The following is a 19,427-nucleotide window of genomic DNA, read 5'->3' as shown; positions in this document are numbered from 1 at the left end:
TCCTCAAACTTCCTCAAGTGAAAGTGTGAAAATGACAGTCTATTAAATGTTTGGTCAGTTTTTAACCAAAGCAGAAAAATTTGTTTCTATTTTGGTTTCACAGTTAATTTTCAGAATTTTCTTGTTTCAGTTTAGTTTACAGCTTCTGTTTGTCAGGCGCACAACAGTTTCTATTCTCGAGAAACATTCGTATCAAAGCCTCTTCAGGTTAAGTTGTCTTGATAAATTATATCAATGGCTTTCACAAAGACGAGACATATTTTCTGTATCTATATATTTCCTGTATAAGTATAAGAAACATGGACCAAAGTTATGGACTTATGAACAAAGTCCCACGCTAATCCATAGAGCAATAAAGTAGATATGTGCTAATATATTAATTAGAATAATGTGCAGCAATTTTGGCAAAGAGTAAACCTAAAACATATTTATGTTCATTAATTGTTTGGTCGGATTCCAGAAATCTGAGGATAGGTCATCACCCACTGACAGCTGGTAACCGTGAATCTGATAAGTGGTTAGGAAAAAAGATGGATGGGTTTGAATGTTTTTCATGACAAGCTCAATGAAAAACCTTCATTGACTCCATGAGACGTCAGGTCTGACTTCTTCTTGGTCTGTCTGGAAAATATTTGTTCGTTTCGTAATATTTACAAAGGTTGAGTGAGTGGATTTCAAAATGTTCAAACATGGCCCAGAAGAGCAGACCATGTGATGATTTTATCCGAGTTACTAGTCAGCCAGTGGTTCCCTCTTCATGAAATCAACAGGTCACATAATTCTGCATGTCAGGAGGAAGCATTAGCCAGCACGCAGTATCATTTTATTACATCAGTCAACAAGGTGACAGCTGGATCCTCCTCATTGTGACAGAAAATATCCAATTTTTTCAAGAATTTGAATGTTGTATAAATGGCGCACACACACACACACACACACACACACACACACACACACACACACGACTGATTCTGAATTTCATCACAGATGACAGAGTTAACAATTGAAATACACAACAGAGCGACTTAAAGTTTTCTGAGGTGACACAAATTAGAAACGCGGCGCATGATCGGCATAATGTGAACAATATTCTCATAAAATATCATTTTGACTGGCAGCTAAATTCAAGTTTTGCCCATGAAGTGGACTCGACTACAGAACAGCGCTGAACTAAAACGAATGTACTGAAACATTCGGCAGACAAGAAGCGAGACAGAAAGACAAAGAAAGAAAAAGGTGGAACATCACATGCTTTTGTTGAGTCCACTTCAGTGTGTTTGAGAAACAAGACAAACATTTCCTCCTGAAATCACTTCCGTAACCTCGTAAACATTGGCACTTTCTCTGTTGGCACTAACTGGAAGACAAACTTGTTTCTCTGAGGAACCAGAACAAAGTTGAGACCTGTTCCTGTCACTGGCTTTTCAGTAGCAAATACACAATGAAAGCACATGCATCAAAATGTCAAATGTAAACAAAATTAAAACAAAAAGTCTTGATCTTTCTTTAGTACTCATTATTATATCTGCTCTAGGCTTTTGAAAAAAATAACAATGCTCAACTTTGATCTTCTGTGTGATGACACGACTAGACAAAAGGTTTTTCTGTTACTTCTACTGAACGTGTGCATGAATCCAGGTGATGGTGACATCTGTAGAGGTGCTACAGACAGGAAAACTGAGGAGGAGTGAAGCTGTTACAAAGGGTCAGGCCACCACATTAATGGAGCTACAGAACAAAAACAAGCATCGTGTCATCGAGTCTTCTTCTCTAATTAAACCCAGAGATCTTTTCCGGGAGGAAGACTGGAACTTTATGCTACTTTCATAAAACGTGGCTGGAAATATAACTACAAATCTAGTTTTCTGGATAGTTCCCATTTACCTGACTTGGCACTCAATAATACAGACATGTATGCCTCCATCACAATCGCTTATTAGTCCAATTTGAAATAGCTGAAAAGTACAGATGCTTGGGTAATTTAAAATGTCATGTTGACACAGTTTGTCTTGTACCTGTTCTGCTCATTCAAAATTCACACTGGCCATTGATGCAGCCGCCCAGCTCATACTCCGTCTGAAAGCTGTATTAGAGCCTCTCCTGATTGGTTTGAACACAGGTAGGCGGGGCTTTAGTGCTCACAGCCACACCTGTGTGACTGAAATGATATGTAGGAAAAAAGTAGAAAAAAAAGTGTGTTTGGAGTAGTCTGACGTCAGAGCTTTAGGCTCAATATTTGAACCCATGTTTAACACGAGCATCCATCAATGTAAGAGTATATACATGACAGGAAATAAGGAGAAGCCTTAAAGGCCCCTTGCATGAAGTAAAGCTGTGTCTTCATGAGTTATAAATGGCTTGAAACTTAACCAATAACCCCAGATGTTTTTCCCCTTTCAGCCTGACATATTCTATGAATATGCTTACAGTATACAGCATATAGTATATGAAGAATGCCATTTTTTCAGAACTGGGATTTTCCTACTTAATAAAAAATCTATTTCAAATTTAAACTGTAGTGTAGTGCAATATTATTTTGTTTGACTGTTAGATCAGCAACACTGGAGGCAATAACTTTTTGCCCCAATTACACTCTTCCATATCTGCACGACAAAAAACGAGAGACTGCAAATGAAAGCTAAACAACCGGCATGTTAGAGTTCCAAAATCATGAATAACAGGGCCGCCAATGTGTGTAAAACGTTGTCTTATATACCCCAAAAGGTTGATTCTGTTCATCTGGACGTAGCGATTTCAGTGGGAGAAACGTTTCGTCACTCATCAAAGTGACTTCTTCTGCCTTAAATATTTATTTTTATTATTTAAGTTCACCCCATGTGAGTTTTATCTCCTTTATATTTATTCTACCCTTGAGACAAAAAGCAGTGGTACTTCAGATCTATTTCTGTTTATGGAGGAAAAAATTAGAGTGCCTTTAAGGTGGCGGCGTGTACCTTGTAACGGGTCACAATGCTCCAAAGAATCTCAGTAGATAAGGTGGAGACTTAATGGGTGGTAGTGGTGATAGTGAACAAGGTGATGAACACGTGATATAAAAAAAACCACTCCCCCAGTATACATCAGCAGGTGGTGGAGGAGACACCAGCTCTCCTCACTGTCTCAGGCTTAAATAACCAGGAAGTGTGCAAAGAGTCAGCAGGTCGATGAGTGCTTGACTTGCAGTTTAACATGCTGTGAATCCGGAGCCTCGGGAAACATGTTAAAGCCTGGAGTCCTTCATTGTGAATGCTGACAGCCAAACCAGAGCTGAGGTCCACAGAGTTACTCCATGATGTTCCTGTTGTAGTCATAGGACAGCCGTCGCTTAGCAGCGGCATGTTGAGCATGCTGATTGGCTGAGGGGAGGCCAGGGGAGAGGCGGCAGTTTGCTGTCGAGGAAGCAGGTCTGCTTTCCTGCAAAGATAAAAACTAAAATCAGCAACACAGCTGACTATAGCGTAGTTTATCAACTAGCCAGAGAGAAGGTTACAACAAATATGAACAAATGATAAAATCAAATCCATAATTATAGAATTATTGACTTGTCGTAGGCTCAAAGCCCACAGTGCCATTAGCTCTGATTAGGATGACACAGCAGATGTGAGCGTGGTTTCCCTGCGGATCTTACAATGAAGACCAATTATCAGAACTGTGAGGTGTGAGCCCAGACGAGGAGGGGGAGCACTGACAACCTTGTAGAAAAAACACCTCACACTCCCCTCTCTCTTTCAGGACGCCTGATCTGTAAATAAACTGAGATTTCTAATGTGAGAGTTGAACTGGACTCTGCCTCCTTATAACAAAACTTCCATTTGGATCTGCAAACGCACACATAAACACACAAATCTGGAAAACATCAACATCACCGGATCGTACCCAGAATTCTGCTGGTGCAAGTGTCCTCAGCTATGCTGCCACCTGCTACTTTTCCCTTTGTTATCTTGAATCTATTGTTTGAGTCTGTCCTTTTTCCTTGTCAGATTGTCCCTCATGGCCGTGCATCTCCTTGTTCTGTGTCTCCTTGAAGTTTGCTAGTATTTGAATTCTTTGCTCTTGCTTTAGGTTTTGTATTAATATGAATATTCAGTTTTAAAACTGTTTTTTTTTAAAGTTCATTCCTGTTTCCAGTTGTTCTGAGTTTGCGTCCACAACCTGCTTGTCACATAGCCATCATATAACACACGATATGTGAGCAAGGGAAGTTATCTGAAAAATATGGAAAAAGACATTCCTGTGCCAAACAGAGCCATCTATCAGGAAAATCTAGGTAACGCTAACAAGGGAGCCGAAGAGACAGCAAACATCCCCTCTGACAGAAACGTGGCCTACTTCAAAAGAGCACTCGATCTGAACCAGAGGCAGCGAGACTGCTGAAGGTACTGCGTTAGGTCCAGATGCTGCAAAAGTGCCTGCAATCAAAAGACATACTGACAACATTTCAGACTATTTTCTGCAGAAATAAACAAAATAAAAGTTCACCTTCAAATTTTGGCTTGCACTAAACACCCGACAGCTGAAACACCACCCTACTTCATCCTGTCCTCCACTGTTGTCGCCTGCGTAAACAATATCACTTTGACCTTCAGTGAACATTTGATTTGTGCATGCTTTATCATTGCTGCACAGCCAGTACGACACATGTAAACATCTATTGTCTGATAAACTGTAGGCCCCCATGTCAGCGCTGCACGTTTGCACATCTGGATATAACCCAGATTTCAAATATACTACCTCAAGTCCCGTCTCTTTTCAGCCGAGGGCATCTTTAACCTTAAACAGCAACACTTTGCTTCTCCTTTTTTTGGTCATTCCTTCCAATTACCTTAAATCTCCACACCTCTTTTGTTTGTTTTCTCAATGTGTCTAACAATATTCCTCTATTATAGCCCATCCCGGTGGTAATTTCTTGTAGCTTGTATCAATAACCTTGGCTATTTTGTTAATCTGCAGAGGTTTTAGCTTTTGTAGTTCCTAGCTTAGCATAATTTTATCGTACCAGTCTCAATTTGATTTTTTTTTAAATCAGTTACCTTTCTTTAAAAATTCAAAACATCATAAACGTTATCACAGAACTATTCTCAGTCTTCTATCTTTATGTCTGAATTGTTAATTAGAAAGGTTACTGAAGACTTTATAATTTAATAATTGCTCGATTAGAAAATAACACCCCAGTCAAATGATAATGAAAACCAAAAAGTGGTATTTTCACACCACATTCAGTAGCAAAGTAATTAAACAGCAATAACTTATATTTGAATTTATGTAGAGTGAAAGATGCAGCATTGTGGAAAAATTAACGACGAAGACTATAATTGAGTAAAATAAGACCTTTGTGATGAGATGATTTATCTGCTGCTGCAAATTGGCCCTCTGCTGTAACCCAGTTTAAAATATAACGAAGCAGGGACAAGTGAAAAAAGAAGCATAGATAAAATGATCATTAAATTCACATTTCATGCACTGTGATAATGTTGATTGCTGCTTCTGGCCTGTAGCAAGCAGTCACACAGTGGACGGGTAAACCCCACACTTGCATATTTTGAAGGTGCCTTGTAGCTTTCTGATGTGACTCGGTTCAGCAGCGCGCCCGGGGCTGTTCGTGTACTGAGCGTTCTGCATAAAACAGCAGTCGCATCATTTGAATGAGGCTGCAGGTTTCAAGGCTATCGGTCAAACAGCACTATCAGTTCGTGTTACATGTTAAGGCTGTGTTGACGAATTCAATTTAACAACCGCGAAGCTTCACAAATTGAAAGTGAACACTAAGTGCTCTGTGCTAATTCCCCTGCAGCAAATTATGAGTAAAGAGACGGAACATTTGCTGTAAAATTTGATTTCTTAAGTGTTTTCTATCAGATTGTGAACACTGAAACATGTCCGCAGCGAGCGATTAAGACGCACTCGTCTCCAAAGCTGCTGGGCTCGCATTTCCATGTGCATGGTGTCGGTCTTTACTCACAGTGTGCGGCTGCTCCAGGTGTAAAGTCTTCAGCAGCAGGTTACGAGACACGCCGTTGGCTCTCTTATATCTCTGGCCGATCATTTTGTTCAAGTCATGGAAACTGTCCAACAGCCTAAAGGTTCAAAGACACAGACACACGATTTCATGCACAAGAAGAACATTTGTTTTAAATGACTGCTTTTCAAAGATTCAAGATCAAGATTCTGTATAGGAGTCAAAAGCTCAGGGGTCACAAGCCTGGATAAAGAGGAGGGTATGTGGTGTAAAACTTCTACACAATCCAATATGGATGCAATCTGCTGTGGCGAACCTTTGGGATAGAAGTACGTTTCTTTCTCTGTCCTATGTGACAGTGTGGTCAGCATGGTCATCTTTGTTTGTGACCACAGAAGGTGGTTTTACGACCACTAGAATAGTTCCCAGGTTTTTTCAAGGGTAGCTGCACAGGCAGAGAGCACCCTCACCAACCCAGTCATTTTGTTCTGTAAGCATATCTGAAATTCAAGGGTTGCTCCTATTAGGCTGTCCAGGGGTACAAATTCTAACAGTTCCTTGAAATGTAGTTGCACTTCACACAGTCACCACTAGGTGGCCACATTTTCTTTCAACTTGTCAACGTATAGTGTTTTATCTCGTAAAACCACCGACACCATAAAAGAACATCAAATTATGCATTTTGTATTCATTCCTGTTTGACTCGAGTAAAATGACACAAATGATTTAGAGAAATTCAGTGTTGGAGGGACAAGGAGGTAATTTTGTGAATAATTCCATTAAAAAAGGACTTGTATGTATAATGATATATTTTTTTAAATGAACCCCATACAGATTGTTTAAAATGAAAGTTTCCCTGAATGATAGTTTTTGGTAATTGTTACAAGTATTTTCTTTAAAAACAAGTATGAATATTTAAGAAAAAGAGTCAACATTATGTAAGGAAAACACAGTATTTCTGTTAAAATGGTGAATTTATGGAATAGTTTTATGAAGAAGAAAAAGTTCAATATTTATGAGAAAGATCTAAAAAGATCTTGTTGTTCTCTTTTATCAAATCAATTTGGAGTTTGGTGAAGGATGACAATCTGTCAAAATACAATCATAAAAATTTGCAGGAGTAAAACTGAGTCTGATGATTTTGGGGGTCTGATCCATTCAGTATAGAGTACTTATGCAACAATATAGAAATCAAAACAGAATTTATGACTGGTTTCATTAGCCCTGAATCACAGCCTACTTTATCATCCTTCTAGACACTAGTGGGAAACATCCCATCTAATCTCTTCTGCTTATCCTTGTGGGAAATGGTGGGAGAAACACGTTACTAAATTAAACTTGTGCTGTCTTTGGTGAAAGCTGAAACTAATGATTGAAACCAGGAAAGTGTTTACTGATGGCATGGATAAAGAGAGCTGAAGAATGTACATTGAAGGTACTTGTGCACAGACTTCACTCAGGTTCTTAGGTTTATTCCCATCCATCTTTTATCTAGAGTCATCGCTACACATGATGGCCTTCGTCAGCACGGTTCACCTACCCCTGGTCGTGGCTTGCTCCGCCTCTGAGGAGCTGGCTCAGTGTGGGAACAGTACTGAGGTCACAGGAGTCACTTGAGGATGAACCAGTAAATGAGGGGAAGGCTTCAGCAAAGACAGCCGCCTGCAGTAAATACAGAGAGAGCTCATCAAATACAGCTTGAGAGCTCAGCACACCGCAAGAAAACAGTCAAAACACAAGCATCAAAAACACATTTGCAGCATTTAGGAAAAAATATGCATTTATGGTTCATTACATGAAAAGTTAATACTTTATTTTCATAAAGGTCTCCTTGTGGCACCACAGGCACATGAACCAACTTATTTAAAAACAGCCAGTCTCCTCTCACTCTGCTTCACTGCAGTTTTGGGCAGGGCTCATTTTTCATCTGCATCTTTGCACTGTGCTTAATGTCCACTGGGAGACTCTCCCCGCAGTGCTGACTTCTTATTTTTAAATTTTATTTTTAAGGAGAAAAAAAAAAAGAAGCTGGGGTAATGTGAGTTATAACGCTGGAGAAAATACTGATTAATTTTTACTCATAAAACTTAGTCACTCCTCCTGCAGGGTTACATCAGGGTGAGCCGTGTTTCCATGGTAATGGCACAGCCAACTGAGAAAAAGGGGGAAATTTTAGGTACAGACATATACACTTTCAACTGGATAAAAATTAGTGACCCACACAGATAACACTAAAATCACCCCATCTCTCACCAAAAAACAAATCCTGCATGAACAGAGATTTGGACGTGAAACTAAACTCCTTCTCTAAGTTATAGCCAAGATACAATACACACACGAAGGTTTTTGTACATTTCACCCAGGGCCAGCTATATCTACCAGACACTAAGAATAGCAGATGGAGCAAATAATGCATAGATTTAAACTTGAATAATTCTTTTCTACTGCATGATCCACAGGGGACTGAGTAACTACACAAATAACTCCCTGAATCCACCGAGCATCCCTGATCGATGGTACAGGAAGTGCAAACAGAGGTTAGAGTCACAGAGACAAACCACGCAAGACAGAAATTCAATGCTGTGACACAAATGAACCAATCCTGAGGAGTTTGTGGACTCAGTGAAGTGGATGTAATGGCCACTTTAGCTCTTACTGAACAAACAGAACCGTTTTTATAGCAGTTACTGAAGGACAACTGTACCAGGTTCTGATTGGCTGAGAGTCTGTCTCTCCTCTCCTCCACAGCACTGGCTGGCCACCACTGCTCCACAACGTCTCCACCTTCATCTGATGAATCCTGAGGGAAGGCTGTCCAAGTGTCGCCTGACTGGTGGAACGAGCTGTCCGTCTTGCCTGGCGTCCAGAGGGTCGACTCACTGGTGATAACATGCTTCCCAAGTGCTGTTATCAAACACACACACAGGCACATGCACATTAAGTCTTAGTACATACAGGGAGTGCAGAATTATTAGGCAAATGAGTATTTTGTCCACATCATCCTCTTCGTGCATGTTGTCTTACTCCAAGCTGTATAGGCTCGAAAGCCTACTACCAATTAAGCATATTAGGTGATGTGCATCTCTGTAATGAGAAGGGGTGTGGTCTAATGACATCAACACCCTATATCAGGTGTGCATAATTATTAGGCAACGTCCTTTCCTTTGGCAAAATGGGTCAAAAGAAGGACTTGACAGGCTCAGAAAAGTCAAAAATAGTGAGATATCTTGCAGAGGGATGCAGCAGTCTCAAAATTGCAAAGCTTCTGCAGCGTGATCATCGAACAATCAAGCGTTTCATTCAAAATAGTCAACAGGGTCACAAGAAGCGTGTGGAAAAACCAAGGCACAAAATAACTGCCCATGAACTGAGAAAAGTCAAGCGTGCAGCTGCCAAGATGCCACTTGCCACCAGTTTGGCCATATTTCAGAGCTGCAACGTCACTGGAGTGCCCAAAAGCACAAGGTGTGCAATACTCAGAGACATGGCCAAGGTAAGAAAGGCTGAAAGACGACCACCACTGAACAAGACACACAAGCTGAAACGTCAAGACTGGGCCAAGAAATATCTCAAGACTGGTTTTTCTAAGGTTTTATGGACTGATGAAATGAGAGTGAGTCTTGATGGGCCAGATGGATGGGCCCGTGGCTGGATTGGTAAAGGGCAGAGAGCTCCAGTCCGACTCAGACGCCAGCAAGGTGGAGGTGGAGTACTGGTTTGGGCTGGTATCATCAAAGATGAGCTTGTGGGGCCTTTTCGGGTTGAGGATGGAGTCAAGCTCAACTCCCAGTCCTACTACCAGTTTCTGGAAGACACCTTCTTCAAGCAGTGGTACAGGAAGAAGTCTGCATCCTTCAAGAAAAACATGATTTTCATGCAGGACAATGCTCCATCACACGCGTCCAAGTACTCCACAGCGTGGCTGGCAAGAAAGGGTATAAAAGAAGAAAAACTAATGACATGGCCTCCTTGTTCACCTGATCTGAACCCCATTGAGAACCTGTGGTCCATCATCAAATGTGAGATTTACAAGGAGGGAAAACAGTACACCTCTCTGAACAGTGTCTGGGAGGCTGTGGTTGCTGCTGCACGCAATGTTGATGGTGAACAGATCAAAACACTGACAGAATCCATGGATGGCAGGCTTTTGAGTGTCCTTGCAAAGAAAGGTGGCTATATTGGTCGCTGATTTGTTTTTGTTTTGTTTTTGAATGTCAGAAATGTATATTTGTGAATGTGGAGATGTTATATTGGTTTCACTGGTAAAAATAAATAATTGAAATGGGTATATATTTGTTTTTTGTTAAGTTGCCTAATAATTATGCACAGTAATAGTCACCTGCACACACAGATATCCCCCTAAAATAGCTAAAACTAAAAACAAACTAAAAACTACTTCCACAAACATTCAGCTTTGATATTAATGAGTTTTCTGGGTTCATTGAGAACATGGTTGTCTTTCAATAATAAAATTATTCCTCAAAAATACAACTTGCCTAATAATTCTGCACTCCCTGTAGTATGTGCTTTCGATGCTCTTAAAGGACAATAATGGGCATTAACCCTGTATTATAATACAGCAACAGCAGCATTGGTGCTAAAGGTGACAATAATTACTAGGACGGCTTCCAAACGGGGCCAGTTTATCCAAATGAATGAAGAATCCCAATAACTGTTTTGTACAAATGTCCACAATCGTTTTTAAATGCTGGAAAATTAAATTAAATTCTACAGACCCTACAACACATCCAACTAATAATTTAAGAAATCTCTGTCTGATCTTTGCATATCTTCACTAACTGTTTATTCAGTCTACTTAAACCTTGACAAGTTTCTAAGATGCTTTAGATGGTTTCAATTCATGGAGTCTTACTGTTGCAGACTAAGCCGTTCCTGTCGTCCTCACGTGCTCTGTGCAGATGGATGCAGCTAACCTATAAAATAGACCTGATGCTTTTTAAAGGGAGGTACAGTATTTTTCATGCGACACCTGGAACAGACTTTAGTCTTCTGTGACCAAGAACTGGAAAAGCAGTTCAGAAGATGGATGGACAGACAATATGTGCATCCAAAATACTGTTGACCAGTCCTGTCCTGTCCAGTGCTGCCCCTCCCTTCCACTGGAGGGTTCTTCCTGTTAAAAGGGAGTTTTTCCTTCCCACTGTTTCCCAGTTCTTGTTAATAGGAGGTCGTCTGATTGATGGGGAGTTCCTTTTTCCACCGAATGTAACATCCAAAGCAAACTTTGTTTTTCTTGCATGTGATGCATTTAGGGGACACCTGTAAATCTTGGTTACGGAGGCACCATGCTAATATTTTAAATTATTATTAGATGTGCCAGAATTAAAACCCACAGTTTTAGTAGCTCTTCAGCTTTCTATTTGTCAGCAGCACAGCAAGACAACTTGCATTTATTATTCTGTTAATCACCTTGTTGTATCATTGTGTTGTCTATGGCTGTGACTGCTTCCTGCTGTTGCTTAAAAAGTTGCCTGCTGTACCAGACTCTGCGGGACTCTTTGAGTTTGTATGTTGGACTTTAATCTCACCGCGACATCTCACTGTGTGGAAACATTTCAGCGAATATTTGTATCTCTCTTCGATCCCTGCTGCTTTGACACATCTACACGTCGCTCTCCATTGCTCGGTGTATTTATCCGACGATGTATCTATCAGACACTTGTCTGTGAGACTGTTTCCTTTTCACCCGTTGCCCAATAACCTGAGGCTAACAGGAGAGCTCACTGGCCTGTTTGCTTCCTCCCCCTCTCTTAGCTCGACTCTGAATGATTAATACCGTGTAGTGAGACGGGGAGATCAGTTAGGAATCCAGGTCAGGACAAACTACAGTCTTATTTCCACTGTGCTGGTAAGTGATGCCTACCAAGGCAAGAAAGAACTCTGCATATTTATCACAAGATTAAAAGTACTACTGGTCAACAACTTATTTACGTCATCTAAGTTACAGCATGTGTTTTAGCTGTATGATTATCAGGCTGCCTTACTTTAACTCTTTACCCCCATTTCAGGCCTGTTTACAGAACAAATTGACTAAGTTTGCGTCACATGTTAGTGAGGGTGGTCGCTGCCTTTGCAGGTACCCTTCAAACGGCATCTTTATTGATATACACTGAGGGATCAAATGTATCATTATGGAGGAATGAGTTAAAACAATCTGTTCCGGAACACACTTCCAATCAAATGTTTTTCCATGTTTTTTCTGCCTCTCACTACTTTTATTTCAAGCTATTTTTTTCAACCTTGTTGTTATATTCAGTGTAGATTTATAATATGTATTTTCCCAGATTTCACACAGGCACAGCCAGACCTCTGTTTGCAAATGCTATGAAAGGTGTTTGTTACACTCATTCTTGTCTGTTGAAGTTTCTGTCTCCATCTTAGTACTGTAGCTATTTACTAAAAGACTTTTGGGTCATGGTGAACTACTTCACTTTATCCACTGTGTGAAACAAGTAGATTTATCTCCTCCTCCTTTTAAGCCAGCATTTTCCTGATTGGCTGGCCCTCATTGAGATGCTTAAACAGAATGTGGGTGGGGCTTCAGTGCCTGAGATTGCCTTATTAGGGATGCCCATCATAAGTGACATCATACAGAGCCACAGATAGAAAAAAACAACTTCAGCCATGTTTAATATGAACATTTGCTACTGTAACTCACATGTTTATTGAAAGCCCATTTTAATTACTAATAATTAAAACCAAAATAAACTAAAAGGCCAGATAAGTGTGAAAATATGCATAAGTAATGTGGGTGAAGCAAGCCTTTAGGTTTTATAGCTGGTCCTTTAATTTTTGCCCTTTTACATACATCAGTCCCTCTGATGATAAATGTTAAGACTGATAAGCCATCAGCAACATGTTAAAATAAACAGAAATACTTTTCAGTAGAACAGACTGAGACATAATTATGCACCAACCTTAGCACAGCCTCATTTAGCCCCCCTGTGGAAACTGGGCTTAACATGATTTAGGTGATTAGCTAAACGGAGCAGAATGAGGGATCATTACGACTGATTAACACCGGCTGTGAGAGAAAAACAACGAGGCGCAAGGAGTAAAAGATCTGACATACCTGCGCGTGTCTGCTTCAAGAGTGTAGCAGATAAGAGCCATCATACTGTCAGACTACTAATTAAATTCATTTATTTATGATTCAGGTACTAGCACTGCTTTATTTTGTTCATCATACAGTTCTTTAAAAAATCCAATAAAAATATTTTCTTCTCAATTACCTTCTTGCACTGAATGATGGTGTCCAATATTTTTTAATTCCACGTACCCAGGAAGCTTTGAGATGGGTTTGTTAGCAGGATTAGTCGAAAAGAATCAGGTAGATTTGTATGAAAAGTTGTACCAAAGATAAGGAAGGGCCCAACTGCTTTTTGGAGTTGATCTCAGTCCAGTGTTTTTATTTTATTTTTTTGAATGGATCTTTTGAGGGCGACAATATTAAAAACCTGCAAAATATCTTGATGTTCTCTATAAAACACTAACTTAGATCCAGATAATTAGATCTCAATTCTTGAGGAGGGAGTTAACAAACAGTAAAAATTAAGTCTGCAGTATTTAAATAGTACATAGTAATGCAGTTTAAGTAAGGACTTCCAGCTGCTTTATCCCCGCAAACACATCTTCATAAAATAGAAACTATAACAGCAGCAGGATTTTGGAAAGATAAAAGTAAATACCCACTTGTGCATAACTACTTGTGCGCTTCTTGAAAACAGATTGTGTACACTTGCATTCCTCAAAGTGTACAAAAGGTTAAAAATGCACTAATTCTCTGAGGGAGTCGTTGCCATTCACTCTTTGTTTCCCCAACACAACACAAAGAGTGTTAAAGAGTCTAAATCTGCACATTTCTGACTTTTTTCTGAAAATCTCTGAAGCCTTTCTGTGTCAGCCTTGTTGTCCAGGACCAACAGATCCAAGCCTACAGCACACAGAAAGGCAAATTTACCAAAGATCCCAAAGGAGTGAAAGAGATACTAAAATGAGAGGAAAGCCTGGCTCGTAAACACAGAAAGGGACAGAGAATGAACAACCACGAGACTCACCAACACTCTCTCTGCTCCCACAAGGCACTGAGGCAGACATGGTGAACTCCTCGCTCCAGGCTGGCTCTCCCTCCGCCTGCATGAACACTCCAAACTCATCTTCCTCCTCCTCCTTCCTCCCTTCGTCAGTGGCCACGGTGGAGCCACTCTCCACCTCACCCTGCTCCTCCAGCTCTCTTCTCTTCCCTTCTTGGCCTCCTTCTCTGTCTCCTGCTGTTGCACTGACTGCCTCCTCCTCCTCCTCCCTCTCCTGACAGGGCAGGCCGGTTGCCATGGATCCCAGGGTGGGCAGGGAAGGGGCAGGATTAGCCTGGGAGAGCGCAGGGGAGGTGGGGAGATTGGTGCAGGCAGTGTTAGTGATGTTAGTCTCTCCACTTGGTTCAACAGGGGCATTGCTTGTTTGTGCACAGGTGTATCCATCCTCCTCCTCCCACTTCCTGTGTTCATCTTCAACCTCCTGTAACCTCCAGTCTTCCTCTGAAGCACGGTTTATCTCTGTCCCTTCATAACTATCTTTGAGTGTGACTTCTCCTTTACATTCATCCGACTTCCGAATTTCCCCAGGTCCGTCTCCATGTTCAGGATTGAGGCTCTCTTCTAAATTTCCTTCTTCTGACTCCAGCTCATCTTTCGTCCCACATTTGCTGCTCTTGTCTGCCACAATCCTCTCGCCTGACTCAGAGATGGAATGATCTCCATCTGTGAGGGGTGAAGGTAACACTTCCTCCTCATTTTTAAACACAGATTGAGGTTTATTATGCAATACCTCATTCACAGTGGTTTTCTCATTGGCCTGTTCTTCTACCTCAGAGTTTTCTTCCTCTTGCTCATACCCCTCAACGTGATTCTCCTGCTCAGCCTGAACCCAACAAGTTTCACGGTCAGCACTGCAGACGCTGCCCTCTATGGGTGCGGCTGACTTGTTAAAAGTGAGGGAGACTGCAGTGCTGCTGGAGGCAGGCGTAAAGACTGCACACCAGCTGGAGAATTCATCAAGAGCCTCGCTGATGTTCTCCTTTTCATCTTTAACATCTGCACACTCAGCCCTTTTCTCTGATTCTTCACCTGCTTCATCGAGATCAGAAAATCCGTTTACATTAGCCCCTTCTTCTTCTTCTTCACGGGGACATTCACTTGGTTTTCTCTCAGTAACACTGTTCTTATGTCTTAAATTATCAGTCAACCCAGAATGTTCATGGGTGACGATATTTCCTTCAGTGTATCTGTCCCCTTGTTCCTCTGAATAGCCATCCTTGCTCTGAGAAGCTTGTGTCTTCTGCCCCTCGCTGCTCTCAGTTTCTCTTGTTTCTCCCACATCGCAGCTGTCGTGGGAGTCACTGTAAGAACGGGTAGATTCTAGGTCAGGGTTTAGTTCAGTCAAAACAGAGCTGGAAGACTCTAACTTGCCGAGGCCTCCCTTATCCTCCTCTTCATTCTTTTGCCTTTCCTTCCTCATTCCCGTCACCTCACTGTTCAGCCTGTTTGGGATGCCTCCCTCGTGTCCATCCTGGCTTTTCCTCCTCTGTGCTCTCCTTCCACACTGGACGCAGGATTTAGGAGAAACGCTGTGGCTGCATCTGGCTCGCCGGCTGTCCTGCTGTGGGGTGGGAAACTGTTTACAGTCCAGGCCTCCTTTGTCTTGCTCTTCCTGCCTTTCTTCCACAGCGATTTCACCAGCAGGAACTTCCCTGCTCCTCTGCTGCCTCTCTCTGCTCACGCCTGTTTTCTCCCGGCACGCTGCATTGCCAGACTTCCTCCATCTCCGCCCCGATCGCACCCTAACCCGGTTTGCTCCAGTCTGTGCCGGTGGAGTTGGCCCAGCTGGAGTGTCTCTGCGTCCTCCTCCTACTCCAGTCTTTCCTCTCAGCCATCCTCCGACCACACTGGATGCTGCACTGGTTGTCACTCCAGAGTTGGGCTTAGCTGCTGAATACAAACAGCTTCCTTTCTCAGTCCGGAGGAACAAACACTGAGTCTGAGTCTTCCCGCTGCCCTCTGAGGTCTTCAGAGTGGCAACTGTTACCAAAGCTCCGATTCCAGCCTGCCTACTGTCCACCCCGAGCGGAAGCCCATATCCCATGCGACTCCACTCGCCACTCAGGCAAACATCTGCAGGCCTGGGGCAGGACGCTGAACTTCCTCGACCTGCAGGAGGAGCTGTGGGTGCTTGTCCTCCCAGCAGATTAGCAGTCTTGTGGCGATTCCTGGAACACAGGGCCCAGGCTCGGAGACCCCGAATGAGCGGCAGATCGGCCAGTCCCAGCTCCAGTCGGCTGGGGAAGGGCAGAGAGGCTCTGGAGCATTTCTGGAGCATCTCCCGGCTAGAGCCTGACATGCTCAGGCACGGGTAGTTGTTGTTGTTATTCTGCTGGAGCATAGTGCTTGTTGTGGGCCTCATCTATGTTTTATTGGTTGGTTTTTGCTTATCCTTTATTAAAATGCAGCCTGTCGGCTCAAGTTCAATTCTCATTTGTGAGAGGGAGCGCTGCCACAATCAAGAATCTATTCTTGATTCACAGCCTGACAGCTCAAAGGTAAAAAGATCATCATTTATAAAAACATCACTGGGCACTATGAAACAGCTAAAACAAATTTCTCACTGATTAATTCTGACAGTGGTACCGAAGACGATGTTTCCTAACATGGCCGGAGGGAGATGAATCTCCTTGTAATCTCATATTTTAGCAGATTATTCTGACTGCATCTGAAGACAGAATCAGTTGTTTTTCTGACGGGCGACCTGCCACTGTTTGCATCTATAACTCCTCAACTTAGAAAGTCTCCTGATGATAAAGAGAAACATGCAGGTGTGATGTCCAGCTGTCAATGCTGATGAGAGCAAGGGAAATGAGAAGTTTGTTTTCTTCCAGGCTGACGCTCAGTGACGCTGTCTCCAGAGCTTCGCCGCCCTCCCCGTTCACTGTCCTCTCCTCACTGAGGACTGACTCAGCTGTCACAGAGCACCCTGCAGGGGAATGGGTAAAATAAATAAAACAAACATGGAAATTAAAGACTCATAGTGCAGACTTATTATAAGGTAGTGTGATATGATTAAAGAGCAAGGATCCCGCCAAGAGGAGGCCCAATCCAGCAAATAAATAAAAAGCTTAAATATTAAAATTATTTAATGCTGACTTCACTTTGGTTTGGCTCAATGGGTTGCAGCTGTAAGTCAGTGTGGGAGGTGTGAGTCTGTCAGAGGTCATGCATTTGAATCCAAAGTGACTTCTTTTCCCACTACTCCGACCCAAACAGGCTCTTTTATATATATGAAAATGGGAACTGACACCATTTGCATTGTGGTGAGAATTAGATTAGTTGTTGCATCAGCCACACACAATCATCCAGTAGACTAAAAACGAAACACAGGTGGCCATAAACCCATAAATCCACTTCTCCTGCCCACACAGCTTAAAGGATTTACCCGAAGAGCATCAATAACCCGCCACATAAGCGACGAAAATAGGTTTGAGCCACGTATGTCATACTTAGCCTACTCCTATCAGCACCACTGTGATGAAGATGAGCCACGTCAAACCACACAGTGTACCAGCACTACCTGTGTTCCCAGCCAGCATGTCCTGAGAGGGATGCCCACAGCCGAGTGCTCATTGTTTCTTACCTTTTTCGAAGCCCCGGGGTCTCAGGTCCAGGCTCTGGATTAAGTGTCCTTTACTTAATGCCCCTCTGCTTCCTTATTGTTTACAGACGAAGCCTATTCCCCCTCCTCTCGGGCTCTGGAGCATCCTAAAGTGGAATCAGCGCCGCCTCATCTTTCTACTCGGCCTGCACCACAAACGTTACAAATCGCTCGAACATCCATTCAGTCCTGTCCCATCGTTTAAATCAGAGCACAGCCTCTTTTTTTTCGCTCTCTCCTCCCGACTCGTTCAGCCATTGCGCATCATCTCATCCGCCGCGGCTCGGCATCGTGCGCCGCCGCATCTTACCGCAGTAGCCTCCGGTGTGCACAGCGAGCAGGATGACGAAGAGCTAATTTGACTTACAGCCCACTCACTGATAGGAGGCGTGATTCGTGCCACACAGAGCAGGGAGAGGTGAGGCGAGCGGAAGTGTATGGAGGGTTCGTGATGCCACACTTAGGGAGAAAGAACACACTGGTCTAAAATAGAACAAACAGAATCTATTTGTTTGCTACTGGGAGCTTCAGACCTAGATCTAGAATTTAATACAATATTTATCATATGTACGTTGATTTCTGACATTTTCAGAGGTGAATATAACATGTAATAAAAACACAGTGTCTGGAATTTTAACCATTCCCCATTAAAATAGTTTAAATGTGTTTATTCTGAAAAAACAACCAAACAAAATGGGACATTTTAGACGAAATGTGTTTTTTAAGTACAAGTGAAAGAATCCCAGTAGCAAAATTATTATTGACTGGTGAGTTAATTAATATAACTATTAGAAAAAGTAACAAATCACAGAAAAATATGGCTACTTTTGCTTTTTCTGGGCACACTCCCGGTTTCTCTGATGTATTCCTGAGATATGACAAGCAGCTTTCTCTGAAAATACTTAACAATAAAATTAGTTGATTTTTTTTCAGTGTGCAGCAGAAAAATATACACAAGAGAAACAGTTACGGAAAGTGAAAATGTCACCCACAGGTCACCTATGAAAGTATTTGTGTTCTCTCCATATTTCTATAAGCTTTTGAAATAAAGGAGTAAATATTCTGAAATTTTAGAGGTCATTTTTTATATTACTTGTTAGCTTAATTTGCCAAAATTACCAGTAGACTAGCCACAGGTGTCTGTGTTTACATAAGTCACTTGGTCTACAGTGCTACTGTTTATGTAATGGTTGAGTTTCATTGCATTAATAACTGTTTATTTTTCTACTCACTGTATTATCTACATTATCTATATTAGGACAGTGAGTTAGTCACCTATCAGGGAGCCAGTACCTGTGCTTGTTGTAGTAAAAGTGCAGACTAGATGCTACTTTCACCCATTGTTTATGATTTTACCATTTTTTTGTGTGTGACAGCATATTGGATATTAAGGTACAGTGTGGAGTATGTTTAAATTGTTATGACACCATCTAAGAGGCGCTGATTTTAGTTTCAGTGATTAAAATTCTAGTAATTTATGTTTCCATTGCTTAGCATTAGCATTTACCTTGCTAACCTCTTGCTAACGGAACTTGCAAGGATTCATCCAAATATGGTTAATTCCGGCTCCAAACAAATACAACAACAACAAAAACACCCTGGTATTAGCCAAAAGAAACTTTATTTTAAAAGGGATGAAATTATGAGATTTTAAAAATGCTGAAATTGTTCAGTGAACTGAAAACAGTAAGTTTGTAGCTGGTGATGCTGCACTTTCCCCTGTCTCTGCTTCATGGCATTGTTTACTCCTCAT

The 19,427-nt window shown here is 41.8% G+C and overlaps 1 protein-coding gene across 1 annotated transcript; it reads right to left on the bottom strand.

The window, feature by feature from the left end:
* Window positions 1–779: 779 nt before the first annotated feature.
* LOC146560240 (uncharacterized) lies at window positions 780–18,050 on the bottom strand. Its single transcript, XM_085244182.1, has 6 exons — window positions 17,657–18,050; window positions 14,035–16,999; window positions 8,661–8,860; window positions 7,497–7,618; window positions 5,960–6,074; window positions 780–3,414 (listed from the first exon to the last, which is right to left on the bottom strand). Exons 2-6 carry the CDS (start codon window positions 16,430–16,432, stop codon window positions 3,283–3,285), a joined length of 2,967 nt encoding a protein of 988 aa, XP_085100308.1. The 5' UTR covers window positions 16,433–16,999; window positions 17,657–18,050; the 3' UTR covers window positions 780–3,282.
* Window positions 18,051–19,427: the final 1,377 nt, after the last annotated feature.

The sequence above is a fragment of the Mchenga conophoros genome, linkage group LG14 (genome assembly GCF_057382185.1).
Source record: "Mchenga conophoros isolate Kocher_MC1m ecotype Shallow Benthic linkage group LG14, M_conophoros_male_GT1.1, whole genome shotgun sequence".
NCBI lineage: Eukaryota > Metazoa > Chordata > Actinopteri > Cichliformes > Cichlidae > Mchenga > Mchenga conophoros.
The sequence above is the reverse complement of the archived record's forward strand: the minus strand, read 5'-3'. Positions and strand labels throughout refer to the sequence as shown.